This window comes from Artibeus jamaicensis, unplaced genomic scaffold (assembly GCF_021234435.1).
Source record: "Artibeus jamaicensis isolate MK-2021 breed Jamaican fruit bat unplaced genomic scaffold, CSHL_Jam_final contig_1998, whole genome shotgun sequence".
Taxonomy (NCBI): domain Eukaryota; kingdom Metazoa; phylum Chordata; class Mammalia; order Chiroptera; family Phyllostomidae; genus Artibeus; species Artibeus jamaicensis.
The window spans coordinates 11,086,573-11,109,392 of record NW_026521407.1 but is presented as its reverse complement, the minus strand read 5'-3'; the positions used below and the strand labels follow the sequence as shown (position 1 = coordinate 11,109,392).

Sequence of the window (22,820 nt, the reverse complement as noted above, 5' to 3'; positions counted from 1 at the left end):
GTAAATTTTGTTGTTTTGGTTACCCCCTCGTATATAGTATTTAAACTACATATATTGTATGTAAATACATATAGAATATTATTATACACACATATATAATATTTAAGCACATGAGGTGAGATATGGTCATCAAAGTGTGTATACAGGCAAAGAGAAGAGGTCGGAAAACCAAATCCTGGGGCTTTCCTACATAGATGTGGTGGTAAAGACTTTGGATTTTTATTCTGCTTGAGAAAAGAAGCTTTAGAGGGTTTTTTAACAGAAAAAACATAATGGGATTTTTATTTTGAAAAGATCACTCCAGCTACTGAGCGAAACCTTGGAACAAGGCAAAGGGTGGAAGCAAAGAGACCATTTGGAAAGCTAGCTGTTGCAGTTAACTAAGCTAAAGAGAATAGAGCAAAGGTGGTTATGGTGGGTGTGATGAAGTGATTTGTTTCTGGATATACATAAAAAGTTAGAGTTATAGGCTTCCTTGATTAGTCGAATGTAGGGTGTGGATATTAGCTGTATATATTTCTGTATTTGTATAAAATTTCTGTTGATGACTCCTCATCAAGGATATAGTGTGTTTCAATAATGTTTGGACAAGGGAAGGTGGCTTAAGAGCCAGGTAGCAATCAGTCATAGAGTGCTAGGCACAGTGCTAGATTAAGTGCAGATGCAGGGATGAATGAGGCAGACACAGTCTGGGTGAAAGAGTGTATTAGAGCAGGTCTCTTAACATTTTGACAGACTCTGAATGGAATGGGAAGACTAATGTGCAGTCTCTTTTAGGTTAGAATTTGCTGAGAAATTTTCAAAGTAAGTGCTGTGTCTCTAATACTTTAAATATACTTCTCACTAAAAGGCAGTAAATATTTTGAAAATTTTAAAGAAAAATAAATATTAATCAAATCTTTAATGGTTTATTTTTAATTAGGTCCAAATTAAATGACATGATAGATGCTATTCCAAAAAGTAAAAAGAACAAGAGATGTCAGTTGCACTCCTTAGATACACACAAACCAAAACCTTTGGGGTAAGTAGAATTGACTACCAAGATACTTTGTCATTGTTAAAATTGCAAATGTTAATTATGTTTAGTAAAAAATAAAAACACTGGTAGTTTTATTTCTTTAAATTGGTTACATTATAACAAAAGTCAAAATAAATGTGTCCTACTTATGTAAGCTTTTCTGATACTATACAGATTCTCCATATAGATTTGAGTTTTTAAAAAAGGTTTCTTACATGAAATATATTTCAAAGGAAAGAAGTAGAGATGTTTGTGAAAATTTATGTAGCCACTATAAGTTTTTCATAGTAATGTCATTCTTTGATTTACTTAGTATTTATATATTAACAATATATTAATAAACACAATATATTAATATAATAATTACACAGGCAATTATGAATATTTATACTTAATTGTTGAATATTTAAATATATGTGATAACTCATCAAACTATATTAATATGTTAAATACATTAACATATATTAAATGATATATTAATATAGTTGTGTATATAATACTAATTAATATATAGCTTATATTTCTTGTCTTATCTGTAGGTCTTCCTAATAATTTATCAAAGACTAAGAAAAGGCTTGAATCGGTTATAGCAATGTTTGTTTACGTAACTAATTCGAAGTTTTCTTCTTGGTTAGGTGCTACAGTGCCCAAGGTTGCTTCTGCCCTCACCTCCCAGCACAGTATCACAGTTGCCCCTCAGAGTTGCTTGGGGTTGTGGGTGGTAAGGAGAAGCCATGGAATTTGAAGGGAGTTTCTAAGAAGTAACTCATTTTGGAGAAAATGGGATCATGGAAAATTATACTTATGAATTAGTTTCAAAAATCAGTTTTTCGTGTCTCCTTGAAAATGTTGACACCATTGTTGTATGTATAGACATTTTCCTCTCTGATAAAAAGACCTTGACGACCAGGTGGTTGTGTGTTAGTAATCTATTAACAAGCTTTATTTTTTTTCTGTAATCAGAAACAAACATTTTTTAAAAATTTTATTATGAAAACTCAAACACAGAGAAGTAGAATATACAGGGATCCCTCCCCCCCAAATACCTTCGCCCAGATTCAATAGTAGTTACCAAGATTTGGCCTGTTTGTTTTGCTTATCCACCTTTTTTTTTGCTGCAGCATTTTCCAGCAAGTCTTGGGCATCATGCTTTATTCTTGCATGTTTCCACATGTATCTTAAATATATGGACATTTTCTTTTATAATAACAGTGCCATTATAACATCTCACAGAATTAATTATAATCAGTACCCAGTTTGTATGGGATAATTTTTCAACTGTCTCATAAAGTGTCTTTTTATATTGATTTGTTAGAATTAGAATCCAAACAAAAATCACACATTACATGGTTTCTAAATGTGAGAGCACTCTGAACCCAGTAAAAGCTCTACATAACCCAAAGTGGTTATCTAAGGATAATGATTATTTCACGTACTACTTGATTTAGTATTAAATATCTTTAGAGAATTCCTGACTTTGTGAATGGAAAATCTAGTTTGACTTTCTCATAAGACAGTAACCATTACTGGCCTGTTAGCTAAACTTCCAGAATAGTATGGTACAGCTTCCGGCCAAGATGGAGGCGTATGTAGACACCCCGTGCCTCCTTGCACAACCAAGATAAGGACAGCAACAATTTAGAAACAAAAAATAACAAGTACTGACGGGAAATTGAACTATATGGAAGTCTGACAACCAAGGAAGGCGTTAAAGTAGACACATTTATCCCAGCGGATAGGAGGGGCGGAGTGGAGTGGACGGGCAGAGGGGGTTTGAGGCGAATATGAAACAGTGGTGGCTGCTGGACCCCGGACTTGCGGGGTGGCAGCAGGCAGACCCGGCGAGGTGGTGGATTGTGGTCGGGCTTGGCATGTGGAACCGGGCTATTCCATATTCGAGTGCAGATAAACCAGGCGAAACTGGGGAGCAAGACAGACTGTACAAGCCAGGGTCTCAGCATGGGGAAATAAAGCCTCAAAACACTGACTGAAAATACCTGTGGGGATTGAGGTGCTGCGAGAGGCTCACAGCCTCGCAGAAGAGTTGTTGGAGAGAACCACAGGGTCCTGAAACATACACAAACCCACCCACCCAGGAATCAGCACAAGAAGGGCCCAGTTTGCTTGGGGGAAGCAGAAGTGACTGAAATCTGGCAGAGGACAGAGCTAGTGTCACTTTCCCTGGCAGACTCTGCCCCCATATACAGTGTCCCAACACAGCAACTGGGTTGCCATGTCCAGGTGAATACCTAAGGCCCCGCCCCTGGCTACGTAACAGGTGCAACAAGACCAAAAAAATGGTCCAAATGAAAGAGCAGATCAAAGCACCAGAAATACGACTAGGCGAAGAAGAGATAACCAGCCTATCAGATACACAGTTCAAAGCACTGGTAATCAGGATGCTCACAGAATTGGTTGCAAATTAGATGGAAAAATGAAGGCTATGCTAAGTAAAATGAAGGAAAATATGCAGGGAACCAATAGTGATGGGAAGGAAACTGGGACTCAAATCAATGGAGTGGACCAGAAGGAAGAAAGAAACCACGAAGCAGAAAAGAATGAAGAAACAAGAATTAAAAAAAAACGAGAAGCTCAGGAACCTCCAGGACATGTTTAAATGTTCCAATATGCGAATTATAGGAGTGCCAGAAGGAGAAGAGGAGGAGCAACAAGTGGAAATGTTATTTGAACAAATAACAAAGGAGAACTTCCCCAGTCTGGCAAAGAAAATAGACTTCCAGGAAATCCAGGAAGCTCAAAGAGTCCCAAAGAAGTTGAACCCAAGAAGGAACACACCAAGGCACATCATAATTACATTAGCCAAGATTAAAATGAAGGAGAGACTCTTAAAAGTAGCAAGAGAAAAGGAGACAGTTACCTACAAAGGATTTCTCATTAGACTGTCAGCTGATTTCTCAAAAGAGACCTTACAGGCAAGAAGGGGCTGGAAAGAAGTATTTCAAGTAATGAAAGGCAAGGACCTACATCCAAGATTGCTGTATCCAGCAAAGCTTTCATTTAGAATGGAAAGGCAGATAAAGTGCTTCTTCGATAAGGTCAAGTTCAAGGAGTTCATCATCACCCAGCCCTTATTATATGAAATGTTAAAGGGATTTATTTAAGGAAAAGAAGATAAAAAATAACATCTCATTATATGAAATGTTCAAGGAATTTATTTAAGAAAAAGAAGATAAAGAAGAAAAACAGCAAACACAGTTATTAACAGCCACACTTAAAATAACAAAAACTAAGCAAACAACTAGAACAGGAACAGGACCATAGAAATGGAGATCACGTGGAGGGTTATCAACAGGGGAGTGGGAGGGGGAGAGAGGGGGGAAAGTACAGAGAATAAGTAACATAGATGGTAGATAGAAAATAGGGGGAAGGTAAAAATGATATGGGAAATGTAGAAGCTAAAGAACTTATGACACATGGACATGAACTAAAGGGGGGGGGAATGTGGGTGTGAGGGTTGCAAGGTGGAGGGGAGTGAAGGGGGGAAATGGGACAACTGTAATAGCATAATCAAGATATATTTTTAAAAAAGAATAGTATGCTACAATAAAAAGCCTGCCTTCTGTGTTTTTGTTGTGTATATTCTTTATCAAGGAACTAAAAAGCAACAGGCATTTTACACATCTGTGCTCATTGCCACCCTTGTTCAAACACCAGTTCTTCCAGTTTTGCTCTGGATTCTGTCTCCTCTCATTCTCAGTGACTTTGCATCATTAGTCTTCTACTTTCATTAAGTTGACATACAGTTCTGTTTTCCTGTGTCTCAGCTTAAAACTGAACAAACCTTCACAGATTTCACATCTCCCTGCAGCTACGGCGCTACCACATGGAATGTAAAGGTTTTAGAAGGTTGTTTGCTGAGTTATGAAATAGTATGAATGGAGTTAGTTAATTTTAAGCAGTGTCTCCTAAGGTAGCTTTGGTTATTTCCATATGCTATATGGAGAACAGACCAGGGAGTACAATTGGCTAGCCAAGGCTCCCTCTCTTCCACTTTGGATAGTCACTGCCGTTGTATGCTGCTCTGATTCTCCATTTGATATGTTTTCGTTGTCCCCCCTTTTTCTGTTTAGACTTTGTCCAGGGAAAATATAATCCTATTGATTAGGTTTCAGCCTAACCAATTGCAGCAATTCCTGAGAGTATTCTTATGTCCATGCAAGTAAACCCAAGTTTTGTTTTGTTTTGTTTTTTGTCTGGGAGTAAGTTGGAGATTTGAAAGAAAGGTCTAGACCAGTAGCTGATGGTTCAAGATTATCTTAGAGAATGATATGTAAGATCACCAAGAGGAAGAGTAGAGTAAGAGAGAATGCCAAGGGGTTCAATTTAGTGGCATAAAAGTAGAACTCAGTAAAGAAACTTGAGAAAGAGTGGCCAGAGAGTTAGGAGGAAACCAAGGGAAGAGTATTTTTAGGAGGGTCTGGTCAGCCATGTTGACTACCGCTTGGGTTAGCATGACCTAAAAGTGTCCCTTAGCTATAGCAAACCTGACATGGTGATCTTGATGAACAGCTCTGTGGGTTGAGTGGAAGCCGAATGCAGATCGGAATGGATAGGTGAACGCAGTGTAATGTAATGGATTAAGCTGTGAGTGGGAAATATGGGAGTAGAACAGGGAAGTGGAGAGATTTCTTTTTCAAAAAGTCTCATCTTGAAGGAGTAATATAAAAATATTTGGCCCTGGCTGGTGTAGCTCAGTGGATTGAGCGCGGGCCTGCCAACCAGACAGTTGCGGTTCGATTCCCAGTCAGGGCACATGCCTGGGTTGCAGGCCAGTTCCCTGCAGGCCAGTTCCCAGCAGGGGATGCACAAAAGGCAACCATACATTGATGTTTCTCTCCGTCTCTCCTTCCCTTCCCCTCTAAAGATAAATAAATAAAATATTAAAAAAATATATTTGGTGTAGAGAGATTATGGATAAGATCTTGATTTGAGTTGTAGAATATATTTTTAAAACCTTTTTTTAGGATAATGCTTTTATATCTTGATGTGGAATAATCATTCCCCAGCTCTGATTTCATAAACTTTGTCTCAGAGAACTTGAGTTTGAGAATTTTGGGAGTCTATAGATCACCCAAACATAATTAGAAAAAGAAATATGGGAGTTGAGAGAAGGCTATAAACATGGAAGGCAGAGCAAGAGTTGAGGTTGTGTTTCAAAAAATAAAGAGCGCTGATCCTTGACCTGAACCTTATTAGAGGGAATGGGGAACTGAAGTAAATAAATTGTGTGTGTGTGTGTGTGTGTGTGTGTGTGAATGACCTTATATAGTGGGCAGGAGGTTGAGAAATACATAACTATATAGCGTAGATTAAGAAAAGATTCAGAGGTTTTTTCCGTTTTCATGCATCCGAGGTAGTGAATTTCTAGTACTTAGTGAGACCTGCAGAAGAACAGGCAGGAGCCAGTTGTTCAGAATTGTGCAAAATTAAGAAGACTGTCACTGAATGGAATATAGACGCACATTTCTCTTGGAGTGCACACTTCAATAAAACAAAATGCATGACAAGTGCCACATTGAAACTTGTGGGCAAGGGGGGGCCTAGGAGGTTTTTAGTAAGTTTTAAAAAAATTATTTGTATAATACTTACTACTAATTTAGGCTGTGTAAAGTATTCATCTTAGTATGCTATTTTTATTTTATTGTATATGAAAATTTATTTACCATAAGATTAATCTGTGACTTTCCCAGCTACTCGGGAATGTAAAGGCAGAGATGAATTTTGTGGCCGTCAACTAACTATAAGGATACATTGAGTAGATCAAAAGTTGTTAAAATTTTCAATTTTTAGAATATTGAGTCACATTTATGGGTGAAAATATAATTTTTTCAACCCTTTTGACTTTAGAACATTCCAAGTACATTTGCTCATAAAATGCTTATGAGCTTATATTAACCAGTTGCTATCTTGATAAATATAAATGCTCTTCAATTGTATGAGGTAAAGTTAATAATTGGCAGAAGTTTTTATATAGATGAGCATATTTAAATAACATTTTAATGTGCTTGAAGTGAATGTGTTATTATATGCATACATATTTTCTAACTTATCCTAATATTTTAATTTGTTAAAGTTCATGATTTTAATATAGATTATAGAAATTATTCCTTCAGATAATCTCTGTGTCACTAAGCTTTGTACTGTACTGTACTGTACTACAGTGAAGGGAGCAGTAGCAGTGTCAGTTCAGAGAAGTTAAGTACAGATAAGAGAAGTAGTGAAGACCACAGGAAGGACAGCAAGTGTAGGATCATTTTGCATTATGGACCTTTCCAGGGACCAGCCAGGTAAAATGAAGCAATCCTTTACTCCACTTTTTTAAATGTTTTTACCCTTATGTATTACTCCTTCTTACTAATATTTCTTTCTTTCTGCAGAGGTTGTTGGATGGATGTATGGGAACTAATGTCCCAAGAATGCAGGGATGAAGTCGTTTTGATTGACTCTAGTTGTCTTCTAGAAACACTAGAAACATATCTGCGAAAACACAGGTGAGTGTAAAGGTCGCCACGGTGTAGTAGAAAGGTGCTTCGCTATAGGCTATCCAGAATAACCCATACTGACCTCCTTCAGTGACAGGCTCTCCGTTAATACTTGGCACTAGGCCGAGTGTAATGTTAGGTAGGTAGTTCCTGTATGGGATGACTGTCAGTGTTAGCCTTTGCGTTGAGCCAGCATCTCTTTCTCTTTCTCAAAATTTTTATCTGTTGGTTTCCACGTTAGCCTTTCAAGAAACACAGAATGACTGAATTGAGTAAAGTGTACTTAATTTTGGAAACTCTAGTACTCTTTGTTACTATGATAGAAGCATTTCTGGTGTTATTTTCAAAATTGAAGTTAAATTAGCAGCTTTCACTTAGTAATAGTTTGAATTTTTTCTTCTATATAGTAATACTATGTCTTCTATAATTTTTTTGTCAAAACCTAAAGTAGAGTTGGGACTTGTATGTTTCATGTACTATAAAAGTAACTTCAGACTTTTTTTTTAGAATACTACTTTACAAAGGAATTTCCTAAGTGTCACTCACATTTGGAAATTTGTAGGGAAGGGAGAGTGCAGTAGGATAGGAAGCTGGTAAGGGAGCTATCTAGAGATGCTGTTCTTGTGGGGAGTTGTACTGTTTTAATATGAATTTGTCACGTGTTGGATTTTTGGTTGCGTGTTCTTTGGGATAAATATGTGCAATTACTTTGGAGATGCTTCTAAAAAACATATGTTAATGATAAAAATTGGCATTATCAAGATTGGTGTGTATATGGCAATGAGATGAATGATCTAACCCTGCACCTTCCATGCTAAGTTTATTAGGTGTTTTTCATTAGGTGTTTATTAGGTGTTCTTCTCATATATATAAAGATTTTATTTATTTATTTTTAGAGAGATGGAAAGGAAGGGAAAAGAGAGGAAAAGAAATGCTGCTGTGAGAGACATTGATCAGTTGCCTCTTGCATGCCCCAGGTGGGGACCTGGCCTGTAACCCAGGCATTTGCCCTGACCAGGAATTGAACTGGCGACCTTTCAGTTCACAGGCCAGCACTCAGTCCACTGGGCCACACCAGCCAGGGCTGTGTTTTTCTTTTTTTCAGTTACAAACATGGTTTATTATACCCAAGACAGTATAGAATGTATCGATTATTTGGAATCCACTTTTAGATTTCTTCCTCTTTCAATATGAATTGATGTTTGTATTCAGTATGAATTGGTCCATCAAAAGATAGCTTTTTGGGCGGTGATTACTCAAAAAATTACTGGTTACGAGAGCTAGTATTTTGGAGTTTTCTATAATAATTGTAGATATTTTGTATATTTGGGGGCAATATTTTTTATTTTAAGAAGGTGGTGTCTATTTTGTAAATATCTTAAGGGTAGGAAGCAGTGTGATTAAGAGAAGGGAGTAAGAGAAATTGCACTGGAATCAGATGGGCTCAAGGGACACTTCTGGAACTGACGTCATGGCTGCCCAAGGAGAACCCCAAGTTCAGTTCAAACTTATATTGGTTGGTGATGGTGGGACTGGGAAGAGTACCTTCATGAAACATCATCTTACTGGTGAATTTGAGAAATATTTAGCCATCTCGGGTACTGAGATCCATCCCCTCATGTTCCACACCAACAGAGAACCTATTAAGTTCAATATGTGGGATATAGCTGGCCAGGAGAAGTTCATGGGTTGAGAGACAGCCATTATGTCTGAGTCTGGTGTGCCATTACAATGTTTGATATAACTTTGAGAATTACTTAAAGGGTGTGCCTAACTGGCATAGAGATCTGGTAGGAGTGTGTGAAAACATTCTCATTGTGATATGTGGTAACAAAGTGGAAATTAAGGACAGGAAAATTAAGGCAAATCAGTTGTCTTCCACCAGAAGAAGAATCTTCAGTACTATGATGTTTCTGCCAGAGTATCTACAACTTTAAATGCCCTTCCTCGGGCTGACTAGAAGACTAATTGGAGACCCTAACTTGGAGTTTGTGCCCTGCCTGCTCTTGACCCACCAGAGGTTGTCACAGACCCAGCTTTGGCAGAAAAATACGAGCATGGTCTAAAAAGGTTGCTCAGACCACTGTTCTCTCAGATGAGGATGACAACCTGTGAGAAAGGGTGGCTGGAGCCCAGTGTTAGAAGTCTATTTTTTTTTATTAAAAAATATTTTATGTATCTATTTTAGACAGAGGGGAAGGGAGAGAGAAAGAGAGGAGAGAAATATCAATGTGTGGTTGCCTCTGGTGTGCCTCCTACTGGGGATTTGACCTGGCCTGTGACCCAGGCATGTGCTCTGACTGGGAATCAAACCAGTGACCTTTTGGTTCTCGTGCTGGCATTCACTGAGCCACAGCTGCAGGGCAGAAGTCTAATTTTACAGGAAACTGTCCTGTGATGTCAGTGGTGCAGTGTGTTTCCCACTTTATTGTAAAGCTGAGCAGAACATGTGCTTGATCTTTGGGGTACTGAAGGAGAAGAAGGGGCTTTGGAGTGAATGTAGCAGTTTAAAAATGCATTTATTTGCTAGACCTGCATATTTTAGCTGTTTTGGAATGCAGTTGTTTTCTTACTGAGTTTCAAATACAGACTGCTACAATTATATCACAGTATTCAGTGGTGAAACCTTGCTTGTTAATTCCCATTCCCTTTTGTTTAGAATCAGAATAAAGTATTTCAAATATCTAAAAAAAAGACTGCCTTGAATTTGTGTTCTGCTGATTATATTTTGATACTTATTTGACTTTTCTGTGCCTCTTTTCAAGACAAAAATGATGGTAGTGATCTTACGGGACTTACTGTAGAATTTGTTGTAGATTGGCAGTACATAGTAAAACTTACTTAGAATATATCTGGCACATATTAAGCACATTAGTGAACATTTGTATGTCAGATATGCAAGTCCTTGTCATTCCTGTGAATCTAGTTCTTGGAGTAGGTAGGTTTGAGCTTTTGAAGTGCAGTCAGTTGAAAGTGATTTTTTTAAATATATTTTATTGATTATGCCAATACAGTTCTATTCCCCCCTTCATTCCCCTCCACCCTGCACACCCCTCCCCCACCATTCCCCCCTTTAGTTCATGAACACATGTCTGAAGTTCTTTAGATTCTATATTTCCCATACTATTCTTGCCCTCCCCCCTATCTATTTTCTACCTATCATCTGTGCTACTTATTTTCTGTACCTTCTCCGCCCTTCTTCTCCCACTCCCCTGTTGCTAACCCTCCATGTGATCTTCAGTTCTATGGTTCTGCTCCTGATGTAGCTGTCCTCTTAGTTTGTTTTTGTTTTAGGTGTGGTTCTTAGTAACTGTGAGCTTGCTGTCCTTTCATTGTTCATCTTTTTTTATCTTTTTTTCCTTAGGTAAGTCCCTTTAACATTTCATATAATAAGGGCTTGGTGATGATGAATTCCTTGAATTTGATCTTATCTGAGAAGCACTTTATCTGTCCTTCCATTCTAAATGAAAGCTTTGCTGGATAGAGCAATCTTGGTTGTAGGTCTTTGGATTTCATGACTTGGAATACCTCTTTCCAGCCCCTTCTTGCCTGTAAGGTCTCTTTTGAGAAATCCACTGACAGTCTGATGGGAAGTCCTTTGTAGGTGACTGTCCCCTTATCTCTTGCTGCTTCTAGAATTCTCTCCTTCATTTTAATCTTGGCCAATGTAATGATGATGTGCCTTGGTGTGTTCCTTCTTGGATCCAACTTCTTTGGGACTCTCTGAGCTTCCTGGATATCCTGGAAGTCTATTTCCTTTGCCAGATTGGGGAAGTTCTCCTTTATTATTTGTTCAAATAAGTGTTCCACTTGTGGCTGTTCCTCTTCCCCTTCTGGTACCCCTATAATTCGGATGTTGGAACGTTTAAAGATGTCCTGGAGGTTCCTAAGCCTCTCATTTTTTTGAATTCTTGTTTCTTCATCCTTTTCTGTTTAGTCATTTTTTTTCTCCTTCTGGTCCACTCCTTTGGTTTGAGTCCCAGTTTCCTTTCTATTACTATTGGTTTCCTGTTCATTTCCCTTCATTTCAGTTAGTCTACCCTTCATATGTTCCTCTAATTTGTGACTAAAATCAACCAGTTCTGTGAGCATCCTGATCACCAGTGTTTTGAACTGTGCATCCGAAAGTTTGGCTATTTCTTCATTGCTTAGATTTATGGACTCTGGGGTTCTGAGTTGTTCTTGAGCCATGTTTTGATCTGTTCATGCCTGTTACATGCGAGTAGGTGTTCACCAGGGCGGGGCTACCTAGGTCGCTGGTTTGTGACTCTATATGTGGGGGCGGGTCAGAGAGAGGCCACCCAAGTTGCTGGTATGTGGGGGCGGGGTCAGGGAGGGACAATGACGGTCCCCTCTGCCACTTTCCACCACTGGGGCCTGATGGTCTGTCTCACTGCTTCACTCCTTCACCAGTTTATTTGCGCTCGAATGTGTGACTGGTCAGCCCTCAGTGGGTCCGCTGGCTACTCCACACCTGGGATCCTCCCATGGCTGCTGGCGCGCCTGGGTCACACGCCCTGGTCGGTCCGGTGGATCTTTCCTGCCTGACCCCGCTCTGCTGCTGGCTCTGCCCCTCTTACTGGTTTGGCTGAAGGGTTTGTTGTCAGACTTCTGTGTAGTTCAATTTTCTGTGGTTTGGCTGCATTTTTGTTGCTAAAACTTTGTTGTTTTTAAACTTGGTTGTGTGAGAAGGTGCAGTGCTTCCACCTACGCCTCCATCTTGGTGGAAGTCCCTGAAAGTGATTTTTAAATGTCTAAATAATGTACCTTTTTGTCACTTCTTTTGTCAGTGGACTTTTTTGAGTACTTTATAATAAAAATTTGGTGACACTATTTAGCCAGTTAAGTAGTAAGGTAGTACATTACTGTATTAAAACCGAGGTCTTAGGAGTCTGTGAAATCTGTGCCTTCAAATATGTTTTTAGCCCTGGCTGGTGTGGCTCAGTGGTTGAGTGCTGCCTGTGAACCAAAAGGTTGCCTGTTCGATTCCTGGTCTAGGGCACATGCCAGGTCCCTGCTAGGGGGCACACGCAAGAGGCAATCACAAATTGATGTTTCTCTCCCTCTCTCCCTTCCCCTCTCTAAAAAAATAAATAAACGAAATCTTAAAAATGTTTTTAAAGTTTATGTGCAAGGTTATTTTTGAAAAAAAATCACATTCATTTGTATGGCTGTTGTATTTTTAAATCACTGTTTACTTATGCTTATGTTACTTTTGATTATGTACAATCAAACATATTAAACTACCCTGAGGATTTAAAGCAGGACAATATAGGGGAAATATTTCAGGTTTTATCATTAGTACTATATGATATTTAATCATTTATTTACCGGAAAATATAAGCTTACTATTTATAACCTGAAAACATGGTAGGATTTGTTAGTTCTGTGTCCATGTCCATTTCTCCCTCTAAGGGAAGGACTTGTTAAAAAAAAATTGTGGTAAAAGAAAACCACATAATATAAATTAATCCTCTTAACAGTTTTCAAGTGTGTATTACAGTGTTGTTAGCTATATGCATATTGTTATGCAACAGAATGCTAAAATTTTTTTCATCTTTCATGGCTGAAACTATACCCAATGAACAACTCCCCTTTTTACCCTTGCCCCCATCCCCTGGCAGCCACCATTAAATTTTCTGTTACTGTGAGTTTGATTAGGTAATTTAATATAGGTGAAATCATGCAGTACTATATTGGTCTTTTTTGTGATCGGCTTATTTTTCTTAGCATAATGTCCTCAAGGTTCATCCATGTTGTAACATGACAGAATTTCCTTAATTTTTACAGCTGGATAGTATTCCATTGTGTGTATAGGCTACATTTACCTGTCAATGGACATTAAGGTTGTTCCCACATCCTTAACTGTTGTGAAAAATCCAGCAGTGAACATGAGTGTGCAAATTTCTCTTTGAGATCCTATTTTCAGTTCTTTAGGATATGTACCCAGAAGTGGATTGCTGGATCATAATGGTAGTTCTATTTTTAATTTCTTGAGGAAATCCCATATTTGCAGTACCATTTTACAATCCCACAAAGGTTTTAATTTCTCCACATTCTTGCCAACACTTTGTTTGTTTCTTTGTTTGTTTTTTGTAGTGGCCATACTAACATGTATGAGCTGAAATTGTATGGTTTTGACTTTCGTTTTCCTGATGACTGGTGATATTGAGCATCTTTTCATGTGCTTGTTAGCCATTTGTATATCTTTGGAGAAATATCTGTTTATGTCCTTTGCCTACCTTTTAATTGAATGTTTTTGTTAGTTGTACTTCTTTATATATTCTGTGTATTAACCTCTTATCTATTTGCAAATATTCCATAGGTTGCTTTTCATTGTGTTGTTCCCTTTGCAACACAGAAGTTTTTAAGATTGATGTTGTTTCGTTTGTTTATTCTTTTGTTCCCTTTGTTTTTCTTTTAAAGATATTATTTATTTTTAGAGAGAAGGGAAGGGAGGGGCAGAGAAAGGGAGAGAAACATCAATGTGTGGTTGCCTCTCACATGACCAGGAATTGAACTGGCAACCCTTTGGTTCACAGGTTGGCACTCAACCACTGAGCCACACAAGCCAGGGCAGTTCCCTGTGCTTTTGGTGTCATCGCTAAGAAATTATCACCTCTTCCAGAGTCATGAAGTTTTTCTGCCCTGTGTTTTTCTTTCTTCTAGGAGTTTTAGAGTTTCAGGTCTTCGTGCTTAAGTCTTTAACCAATTTTAAGTTAGTTTTAAAATTTTATTTGTCAACATTATTGCCTTTTTTTTACCAAGTGGGCTTGGAGTCTCTAATTCAATATACATTTATTTCAAGAAACACAGTTATCTGCTGTTGGGCCAGAAAGATGATGTATCAAACTAATATGTGGCAACATAAGGGTAAATAATATAGTAAGAACTGTAAGCCAGTAAGTGGAACACAAAGAAAGGTCGAATTTTAGGTACGGAAATTGCGGAAGGTTTCTTTAAGGATGGACGTGATTTAAGCAAATGATAAAGGATGTGGAGAGGTGTGGGAAGGAAGCAGAAGAAAAAAGACTTCAGGATAAAGACGCGTGAATTTTATGCAGAGCAGTTCATTTGTATATATGGCATGTGTACAAGGCAGGGTAGAGCGGGTGGGACCATGAAGGGAGAGGTGAGTCTTAGGAAGTATGGCTAGAAATAGTAGGTTGGGTAAAAGAAGTAGTCACTGAATGCCTTAAAAAGTTTGAGTTTTATTTGTAGACAAAAGGTTAAGCTTAGAGCGAGATAATCAGATTTGTATTTAAATTTCATTTTGGTATGAGAGATGCATTAGGGCTAGAAAAGTGGAAACAGAAACCAGTTAAGAATCTTTTTAAAAATTTGTCTTAGGCAATTTAAAATAAAAGAGAGAGCCCTGGCTGGTATAGCTCAGTGGATTGAGCGTGGGCCTGTGAAGCAAAGGATCATGGTTCGGTTCCCAGTCAGGGCATATGCCTGGGTTGCAGGCCAGTTCCCAGTGGGGGACACACATGAGAGGCAACCACACATTGATATTTGTCCCTCTCTCCTTCCCTTCCCCTCTCTCTGAAAATAAATAAAAAAATATTTTTAAAAAATAAAATGCATTAAAAAAAAAAAGAGAGAGAGTTGAAAGAAGGGACCTATACAGAAGTAAGAAAGAATTGATACCAATTGGCTCTACCCCACAATGGGGGACCTAAGGAGAAACTGGAATTAACTGAGGTTTTCATCCCGGGTGATTGGTGTGTGATGTTCTTTACAGGAATGGAAGGGGGCATAGGGAGGGAGCAGTGTTACGTTTGGTTTTGGACAGTGAGTGTAACACGTTGGTTATTGGATGTCTGGGATGTTTCTCATTTTTCAGTATGGGTTTGGCCCCTAGGCAAGGGCAGGCAGGGACTTGAATAGAGCTGTAGAGTTGAGAATCAGACTTGTTGTCTGAAGCCACGAGAACAGATGAGCTCACCTAGTAATGAATTTAAATGAAAGAGATAAAAATTTCCTGGTTCCAGCCCTGGCCCACTAGGGTGGGTCAGTTGGTTGAAGCATCGCCCTGTGCACCAAAAGATTGTGGGTTTGATCCCTGGTCAGGGCACATACGGATGGCAACTGATCAATGTTTCTTTCATCTTTTTTCTTTTATGCTCTTTCCCTTCTTTTTCTAAAATCAATGAATATATCCTTGGGTGAGGATTTAAAAAAAAATTTCTTTGTTCTACCACAGCTGAAGAAAGGCAGTTTTTTTATATTATGAGCCAGGCTTCTATTTTTTTTTTTTTAAGACTTTTAAAGTATATTTTGATTGCTTGATTGAAGAAGGGAAGGAGAAAGAGAGGGACAGAAACATCATTGTCAGAGAGAATCATTGTTGGTTGCCTCTTGCGTGCCCCAACTGGACCCACGACCCAGGCATGTGCCTGGACTGGGAATTGAACCAGCCATCTCTTGGTTCATAGGCTGTCACTCAGTCCACTGAGCCACACCAGCCAGGGCTCTTTTTATCTTACTGGTTGAGTAATGCTTGGTTCCTTAAAATTTTGTCATCTTCTACATTTACATGTTCTTCTGCACTTTCACTACATTATATACACTTAAATTTAAAGCACATTTCTATGTAAATGTTGTCTATAACTGTATTGTTGCTCCCAGCCCCCAAATGCTTAGCTAGTGATGAACTAAAATAAAATGTAGGAAAAACCTGAATCAAGGTTTACTGTTGAAGATGCTATTTTCAGAGGGTGAAAAGAAAAGGGGCCTCCAAGTCATTGGCTTGGAGCCTCTGTTGTTTCATTTCTGACCTGTGCAAATAGCTTTTGAAGTGGAGGCATACTAGTCTTTGGCAGCTAGTGTTTTCTGGGCTTGCATTCTGTGAACTAACAAATATATAACTGTCTCGTTCCTTTGAATTTTATTTTGACCCTTGTGCTTCTCAAGTTTAAAAATTGCAAATGGAGATTTATCTATAGTCATGTAATCTCTAAATTTGTATTTACCCTGTGTATGTTTTCCATTGTGTATGGAGGCTTTTTTTTTTAAGGCTGTACATGGGAGGCCAGTCTCATTGTCTAGTACACCATTATATCCCTCATGAAATAATTACGGAGCCAGTTTTTAATTTTGTGGTTTTTCTTTTCAACAGGTTTTGCACTGACTGCAAAAATAAAGTCCTCCGAGCATACAACATCCTTATTGGTGAACTCGATTGCAGCAAAGAGAAGGGCTACTGTGCTGCACTTTATGAAGGCTTACGGTGCTGTCCACACGAGCGACACATACATGTTTGCTGTGAAACAGACTTCATTGCACATCTTTTGGGTCGTGCTGAGCCAGAGTTCGCAGGAGGGTATGAGTATGTAATTTGCTAGAATGGGCTATCTAGCGCTTTGCTTCATTTTATTACTAAAAGTTTGTTTCCATCACCTGCATCAGTTCATATGATATGTACAAATCAAAGTGTGCCTGTAAAGTTTTTGCTTTCTTTAAAATTTGCGTTTCTTAATTGACTAAATAAAAACGGAGAAAGTGTTCTGTGGTGTTTGGTTCAGTCCTCTGCTCCTTGTTGCTTGAAGTAGGAAGGTTTTTTTGGCTTTCATTATTACAGATTATCATTTTCATTTGAAAATGATTAGAAGGAATTTTTTTCCTTCTCCTTTCATCCATTTCCATATTCAGATTTTGTTCATAATGATGGTTTCTGCATAGGAAGTGGGTTACTTTATTAATGTAATTCATGAACTGTGTATATTATTAAATTAGCAACCTAAAATTTTACCTCTGGCTTTGTTGTGGAAATACAAGAAAAAGTTGTTTATAGAATAAATTGAACCCATTTCCCTTTGTGTTTTGTGTACCAACGCTCATTTGAGTGCCTATTTTCTGCTGGGCATTTAGAATACTAAGATGTATTTTATTCCTGAAGTTCTGTGAACAGGTCTAAAGACTGGCCGAGAGGGCTTTTGCCCATGATTAAGTCAGTTTGGCATTGCCTTTCTCCATTTACCCTCAAAAAAAGAAACAAAAACCAAGTAGGCATTTGCTGTAATTGGAAGGTTAAAGGAACTGTTGTGCCAACTGCGAGCTGGACATTTATGTGTGACTTCTGTACTCAAAAAACATCTGTTTAGGGCCAGTTCCTGAATTACCTTATTTTTAACAATATTAGAACTGAGTTCTACCTGTATATGTATTTCTCATTGGTTATAAACATGTGTGCTTATGTATTTATCTATACATTAATTGAGCTTGAACGTATAACTGTCTTGTTATTAGGTTAATAAGTATGAAGATTGTGTTATCCATTTTTTACTGTTCCATTTAAGGTTACTAGAAATTTTGTGTGACTTATTCTCCTTTATAGGCGAAGAGAACGGCATGCTAAGACAATAGATATAGCTCAAGAAGAAGTTCTGACCTGCTTGGGAATTCATCTTTATGAGAGACTGCATCGGATCTGGCAAAAACTACGAGCAGAGGAACAGACGTGGCAGATGCTTTTCTATCTTGGTGTTGATGCTTTACGTAAGAGTTTTGAGGTAAGAACAGTGGGCTCCTTTGGTGTCCAAGATTGCTTAGTCAAATTATTGGACCAAAGCTTTATAAAAACTACCAGTCTCACCTTGCCTCAGGGCTGCAATCCACTGATACAGTGTCATGGCTTTTGGGGAGGTTGGGAAAGAGTTTTGTGGAGAACTGGAACTTAGAAGTAATTTGTGGATTTTTCTTTCTTTCTTAATTTTTTTTTTTTTTTTTTTGGTCATGTTACTCTATAGAGTCGAGTCTTGGCTTTTTAGACTTTCAGAAAACTGAAGTTGGTGATTATTTAACAGGATGCTGCGATGAAACATAACTAATGAAAAGTTAAGAGCAGTCCAAAAATAAGCAACAAAATTAGAAACTGGTAATCAGCCCCAGTTTGCTTGCTGATGTCCAGTAATGTAAAGTAAATGCTGTCAAAATGCCACGATGTAAGAACTACTCTTGCCCTGGCCAGGTAGTTCAGTTGGTTAGAGCATCATCCCAATATGCCAAGGTCGCGGGTTCAATCCCGTCAGGGCACATACAAGAGTCAACCAATGAATGCACAAACAAATGGAACAATAAATTGATGTTTCTTTCTCTTTCTCTCCCTCCTTCCTCCCCCCCCCTCAGATCAATAAATACAATTTTTTTAAAAAGAACTTAATAGGACACTGAAGGCTTTCTATAATAATGTTGGTGCTGGGTTTAGTGTTTGTGATTTGGTAACCTTTTTTTCAGTTACACCCTGTACAGCATAAATTCTTGGCTAGTGAATATTTGTTATATTCTAGGACATGGTTGTAATCATTTACCTTGTTTGCCAGTCCCTTTTGAGAATGGTTTGAAAGCTACACACCTTTTTTTCCCCCCCCCAGAAGCCTACCATGAACTTAAAACACTGTTCTGGGGAGTCTGAGATTTGTACTAGTTCTTGCTGAACAGATTTCCTATCCCTTATCTCTTTGTATGTTTCTGCCTTCAGAAACTAGATTATCTAATCAGGTTAAATAGTTACATTGTGTGAAGAAATGAATGTTTACTTTGCTGTGCTAAAATTGTGAAATTTTCAAATTAGAATATGCTGGAGGAGTGTATATAAGTCTGCTTTTCCACATGGATTAGTTGTATATTCACTTTCTGAGTAGATTTTAAGACTGTTAATCACTTAAGGTATGAAAATTTGAGATTCTTTGTGGGGACTGTTAGAATCGCAGCATGAAATACCTGTTTCTGTGTTTGTAGTTTAATTTAAAATTAAAAATGAGAATTTTTATGGAAAGTAAAGGGAGTTTTGACTACTTCACTCTCAACTTCATTTCTGTAATAGATGACTGTGGAAAAAGTGCAAGGTATTAGCCGATTGGAACAACTATGTGAAGAATTTTCAGAGGAGGAACGAGTACGAGAACTCAAGCAAGAAAAGAAACGCCAAAAACGGAAGAATAGACGAAAAAATAAATGTGTATGTGACATTCCTACTCCCCTGCAAACAGCAGATGAGAAGGAAGTAAGCCAAGAGAAGGTGATAGTCTTTAATACTGACTCATGGATAGATAGTATTGCTGTTTGCTAGATTTTGGCGTTTTTACTGTGCCTTTTCCAGAATGTGGGCTCCTACCTTTCTTCCTACTATAATCTGTATAAGCCAAAAGTTTTATCGTCATGTGTTTGTTTTATAAAGACAGTGTTGGATAGTTACCTTTTTCCTGACCTCAGTATGCTGTTAGATCAAAATCCAAATGTGGAAAGTTCTCAACTTTTTGGTCTCAGGACCCCTTCTCATTCTTAAAAATTAAGGTGCCCATGAGTTTTTGTTTATGTAGATTAATACTAGTCAACATTTAGTGTATTAGTATTAAAATGGAGAAATTGAAAAGTATTAATTTTTAAAAAATAAGTCTTGTTATATATATTAACATGACTAAGTTTTTTAAAAAGCTGTTTTGTTTTTTTAGACTTCGTTTATTTATTTTTAGAGAGATGGGAAGGGAAGGAGAGAGGTAGAGAAACATCAATGTGTGGTTGCCTCTTGTATGCCCCCTACTGGAACCCAGCCTGCAACCCAGGCATGGGCCCTGACTGGGAATCAAACTGGCTACCCTGTGGTTCACAGGCAGGCACTCAGTCCACTGAGTCACACCAGCCAGGGCTAAAAAGCTATTTTCAGAAGAAAAGGTGAGAAGGGTGGTATTATTTTGTATTTTTGTCAATCTCTTTAATATTTGGCTTAAAAGGAATCAGGTGGATTCTCATATCTGCCGCTGCATTTAGTCTGTTTTCTGATGTTGCTTTTGCTTGGTTGAAGCACGAAGAAAGTCTCACAAATGTAAATGGTAGGATAAGGGATAAGTATTCTAATATAAGCTTTTTCAGATAGTTGCCTGGTATTCTTCTCTGGCATTATAACTCAACAAATGGTAGTTTCTTAAAGATTATTTGCAGTGTGGACCTTGACACTGTAATCAGTGACCTTTTCATACTCTGTTATTTAAAATCCATTGGTCTGCCTTGCACTTCAGTAGATCTTTCATTCATGCATGATTTGGTAACATTATGTATGCATAGGTTATTTGAAAGATTTTGGTTCACTGAGTACCTTCTCAGGTATTGACATTTTATTATATAATATCAGATAATCAGGTTAAAACCACTATTGATCTCATCAGAAAGGTTTTTAAATATTGGGAAGCTTCAAACTCGTTGTGCTTGCATATACAAGTTTTCAAAATTGTGATTGTAGTTTGAGAGGTTGAATTTTATCATTAACAACAAATAGTGTCCATTGCTTTCTTTGAAGTGATAGGCTGGCTTCATTCATTTTTGAGAAAATGTCTTTTAAATATCCAGACTCTTATTTCTTTCAAGTAAAATTGATGTTCCAGAGAAAACAGCAGGTAGTTCAGCTTGCAACTCACAGTTGCACCAGTACTTTTCCTTAAGACAATGATTGTTCTTTGGTTGTCAGCAAAAGTGCTTTAAGCATACTTCCCATTTGTCACATAACGCTATTAAAAAGGTGTCTACTCATGGGTTGACTTTTAATAAAATTAATACTTTTACTTCTTCAAAGACATTCATATTAGTGAAATATCTATCATCCATCTATCTCCTGACAAGTGAAGAATGTAGTGATTGTTAATACACTTTGATTGCCACTACCTTGATTTGTGCTAAAGCACATGGAACTTTTTCCACTGTTGCTTTTGTACCATTAGTGTTTCAGTGCAGTGAAAAAGGCAAATCACATCTTAGTGTTATGATTTGAAATAGTTTGCATTGAAGGAACCCCTAGGATCAGCAGACCACACTTGGAGAACTGCTATCCTAGACGTACCTGATACCATTAACTCTTAACTTACTTTTATTGGTTCATAGTCCTGAAGTGAATTAATAATTTTTCATGAGAATAGTTTTTTGATTGTTAACCTCATAACTCATATTTAATTGGTTAATGTTAACAAAATTAGAGTGAAGTCATTATGGAGATAAAGCTTTTTTAAAACTGTCTTTTAATGTTGATGCTTAAAGGAAACAGACTTCATAGAAAACAGCTGCAAAGCCTGTGGCAGCACTGAAGACGGTAATAATTGTGTAGAAGTAATTGTTACCAATGAGAATACATCGTGTACCTGTCCTAGCAGCGGCAGTCTTTTGGGGTCCCCTAAAATAAAGAAAGGTAAGTAAATACTGTTCCTTTTTAAAATGAACTGTTAAGTTTTTTTTAATAGTGGTTTTTTTTTTTTTAAGATTTTATTTATTTATCTTTTAGAGGGGAAGGGAAGGAGAGAGGGAGAGAAACATCAATGTATGGTTGCCTCTTGTGCGTCCCCTGCTGGGAACTGGCCTGCAACCCAGGCATGTGCCACGACTGGGAATCAAACCATGGTTGTTTGGTTTGCAGGCCTGCGCTCAGTCCACTGAGCTACACCAGCCAGGGCAGTTTTTTTTCTTTTAAATGTGAGAGCTTTAAAGATGCTGTAACCTAGAATTTAGGAATTACTTTATAGCACCTAGGATATCATTTAGTCAGACACTTAATATTTCCTTTTTTGAATGATGTTTGATGTGTTAGTATTTGATAAAAAGAAACTATAAATCCCTAATCATATTTGCATTGTTTATTTTCTACTTTTAATAAACATCAATTTAAAATTTTTTCTGTGGTCCTTAGTTGGTTCACTCTTGTCTTAACATATTTATTGGTGCGTTAATTGTAACTGTCACCTAATTTATTCTCAGGCTTATCTCCACACTGTAATGGCAGTGACTGTGGATATTCATCTAGCATGGAAGGCAGTGAAACAGGCTCTCGAGAGGGTTCAGATGTTGCCTGCACTGAAGGCATTTGTAATCATGACGAACACGGTAGGTTCAGATTAAGCTTCCCCATTGTTTCTGCTACTTGGCTGGTTTACGCACATAAATAAGAGATTATTGATTCCTGCAGGTGATGACTCCTGTGTTCATCATTGTGAAGACAAAGAGGATGATGGTGATAGTTGTGTTGAATGTTGGGCAAATTCTGAAGAGAATACCACTAAAGGAAAAAATAAAAAGAAGAAAAAGAAAAGCAAGACGTTGAAATGTGATGAACATGTAAGTGCCATAATTTGCAATTCTTAAGCCTTTGCTGTAGGGGAAAAAGAACCCATTTTACTTAGAATGGCAAGTGTGCAGTTTAGCTGCTAGGATTTATTTATTTTTTTTGAAGAATGACACCTTATGCAGTTCCATTGGTTGCTCATCTTGTGATTTGTCTGTGTGTCTAATGTGGTCGTTTGTCCACAATCCATGAGAAT

General features: G+C 37.8%; 1 protein-coding gene and 1 pseudogene across 6 annotated transcripts in view; both read left to right on the top strand.

Annotated features, from left to right (window-relative positions):
* GGNBP2 (gametogenetin binding protein 2) overlaps positions 1-22,820 on the top strand; it is a 37,122-nt gene that overhangs the window by 11,489 nt on the left and 2,813 nt on the right. For 2 of the 6 annotated variants that reach the window (XM_037163671.2, XM_053656237.1), the window contains exons 5-13: positions 923-1,021; positions 7,201-7,326; positions 7,417-7,530; positions 16,643-16,852; positions 17,861-18,035; positions 19,349-19,543; positions 21,550-21,697; positions 22,261-22,386; positions 22,469-22,617. In XM_037163671.2, coding sequence (XP_037019566.1) covers positions 923-1,021; positions 7,201-7,326; positions 7,417-7,530; positions 16,643-16,852; positions 17,861-18,035; positions 19,349-19,543; positions 21,550-21,697; positions 22,261-22,386; positions 22,469-22,617 — 1,342 coding nt within the window. The remainder of the gene's footprint in view (positions 1-922; positions 1,022-7,200; positions 7,327-7,416; positions 7,531-16,642; positions 16,853-17,860; positions 18,036-19,348; positions 19,544-21,549; positions 21,698-22,260; positions 22,387-22,468; positions 22,618-22,820) is intronic. The other 4 variants (XM_037163673.2, XM_037163672.2, XM_037163675.2 and 1 more) reach the window with 4 other exon arrangements.
* Positions 7,978-11,795, top strand: LOC128626024 (GTP-binding nuclear protein Ran-like; annotated as a pseudogene).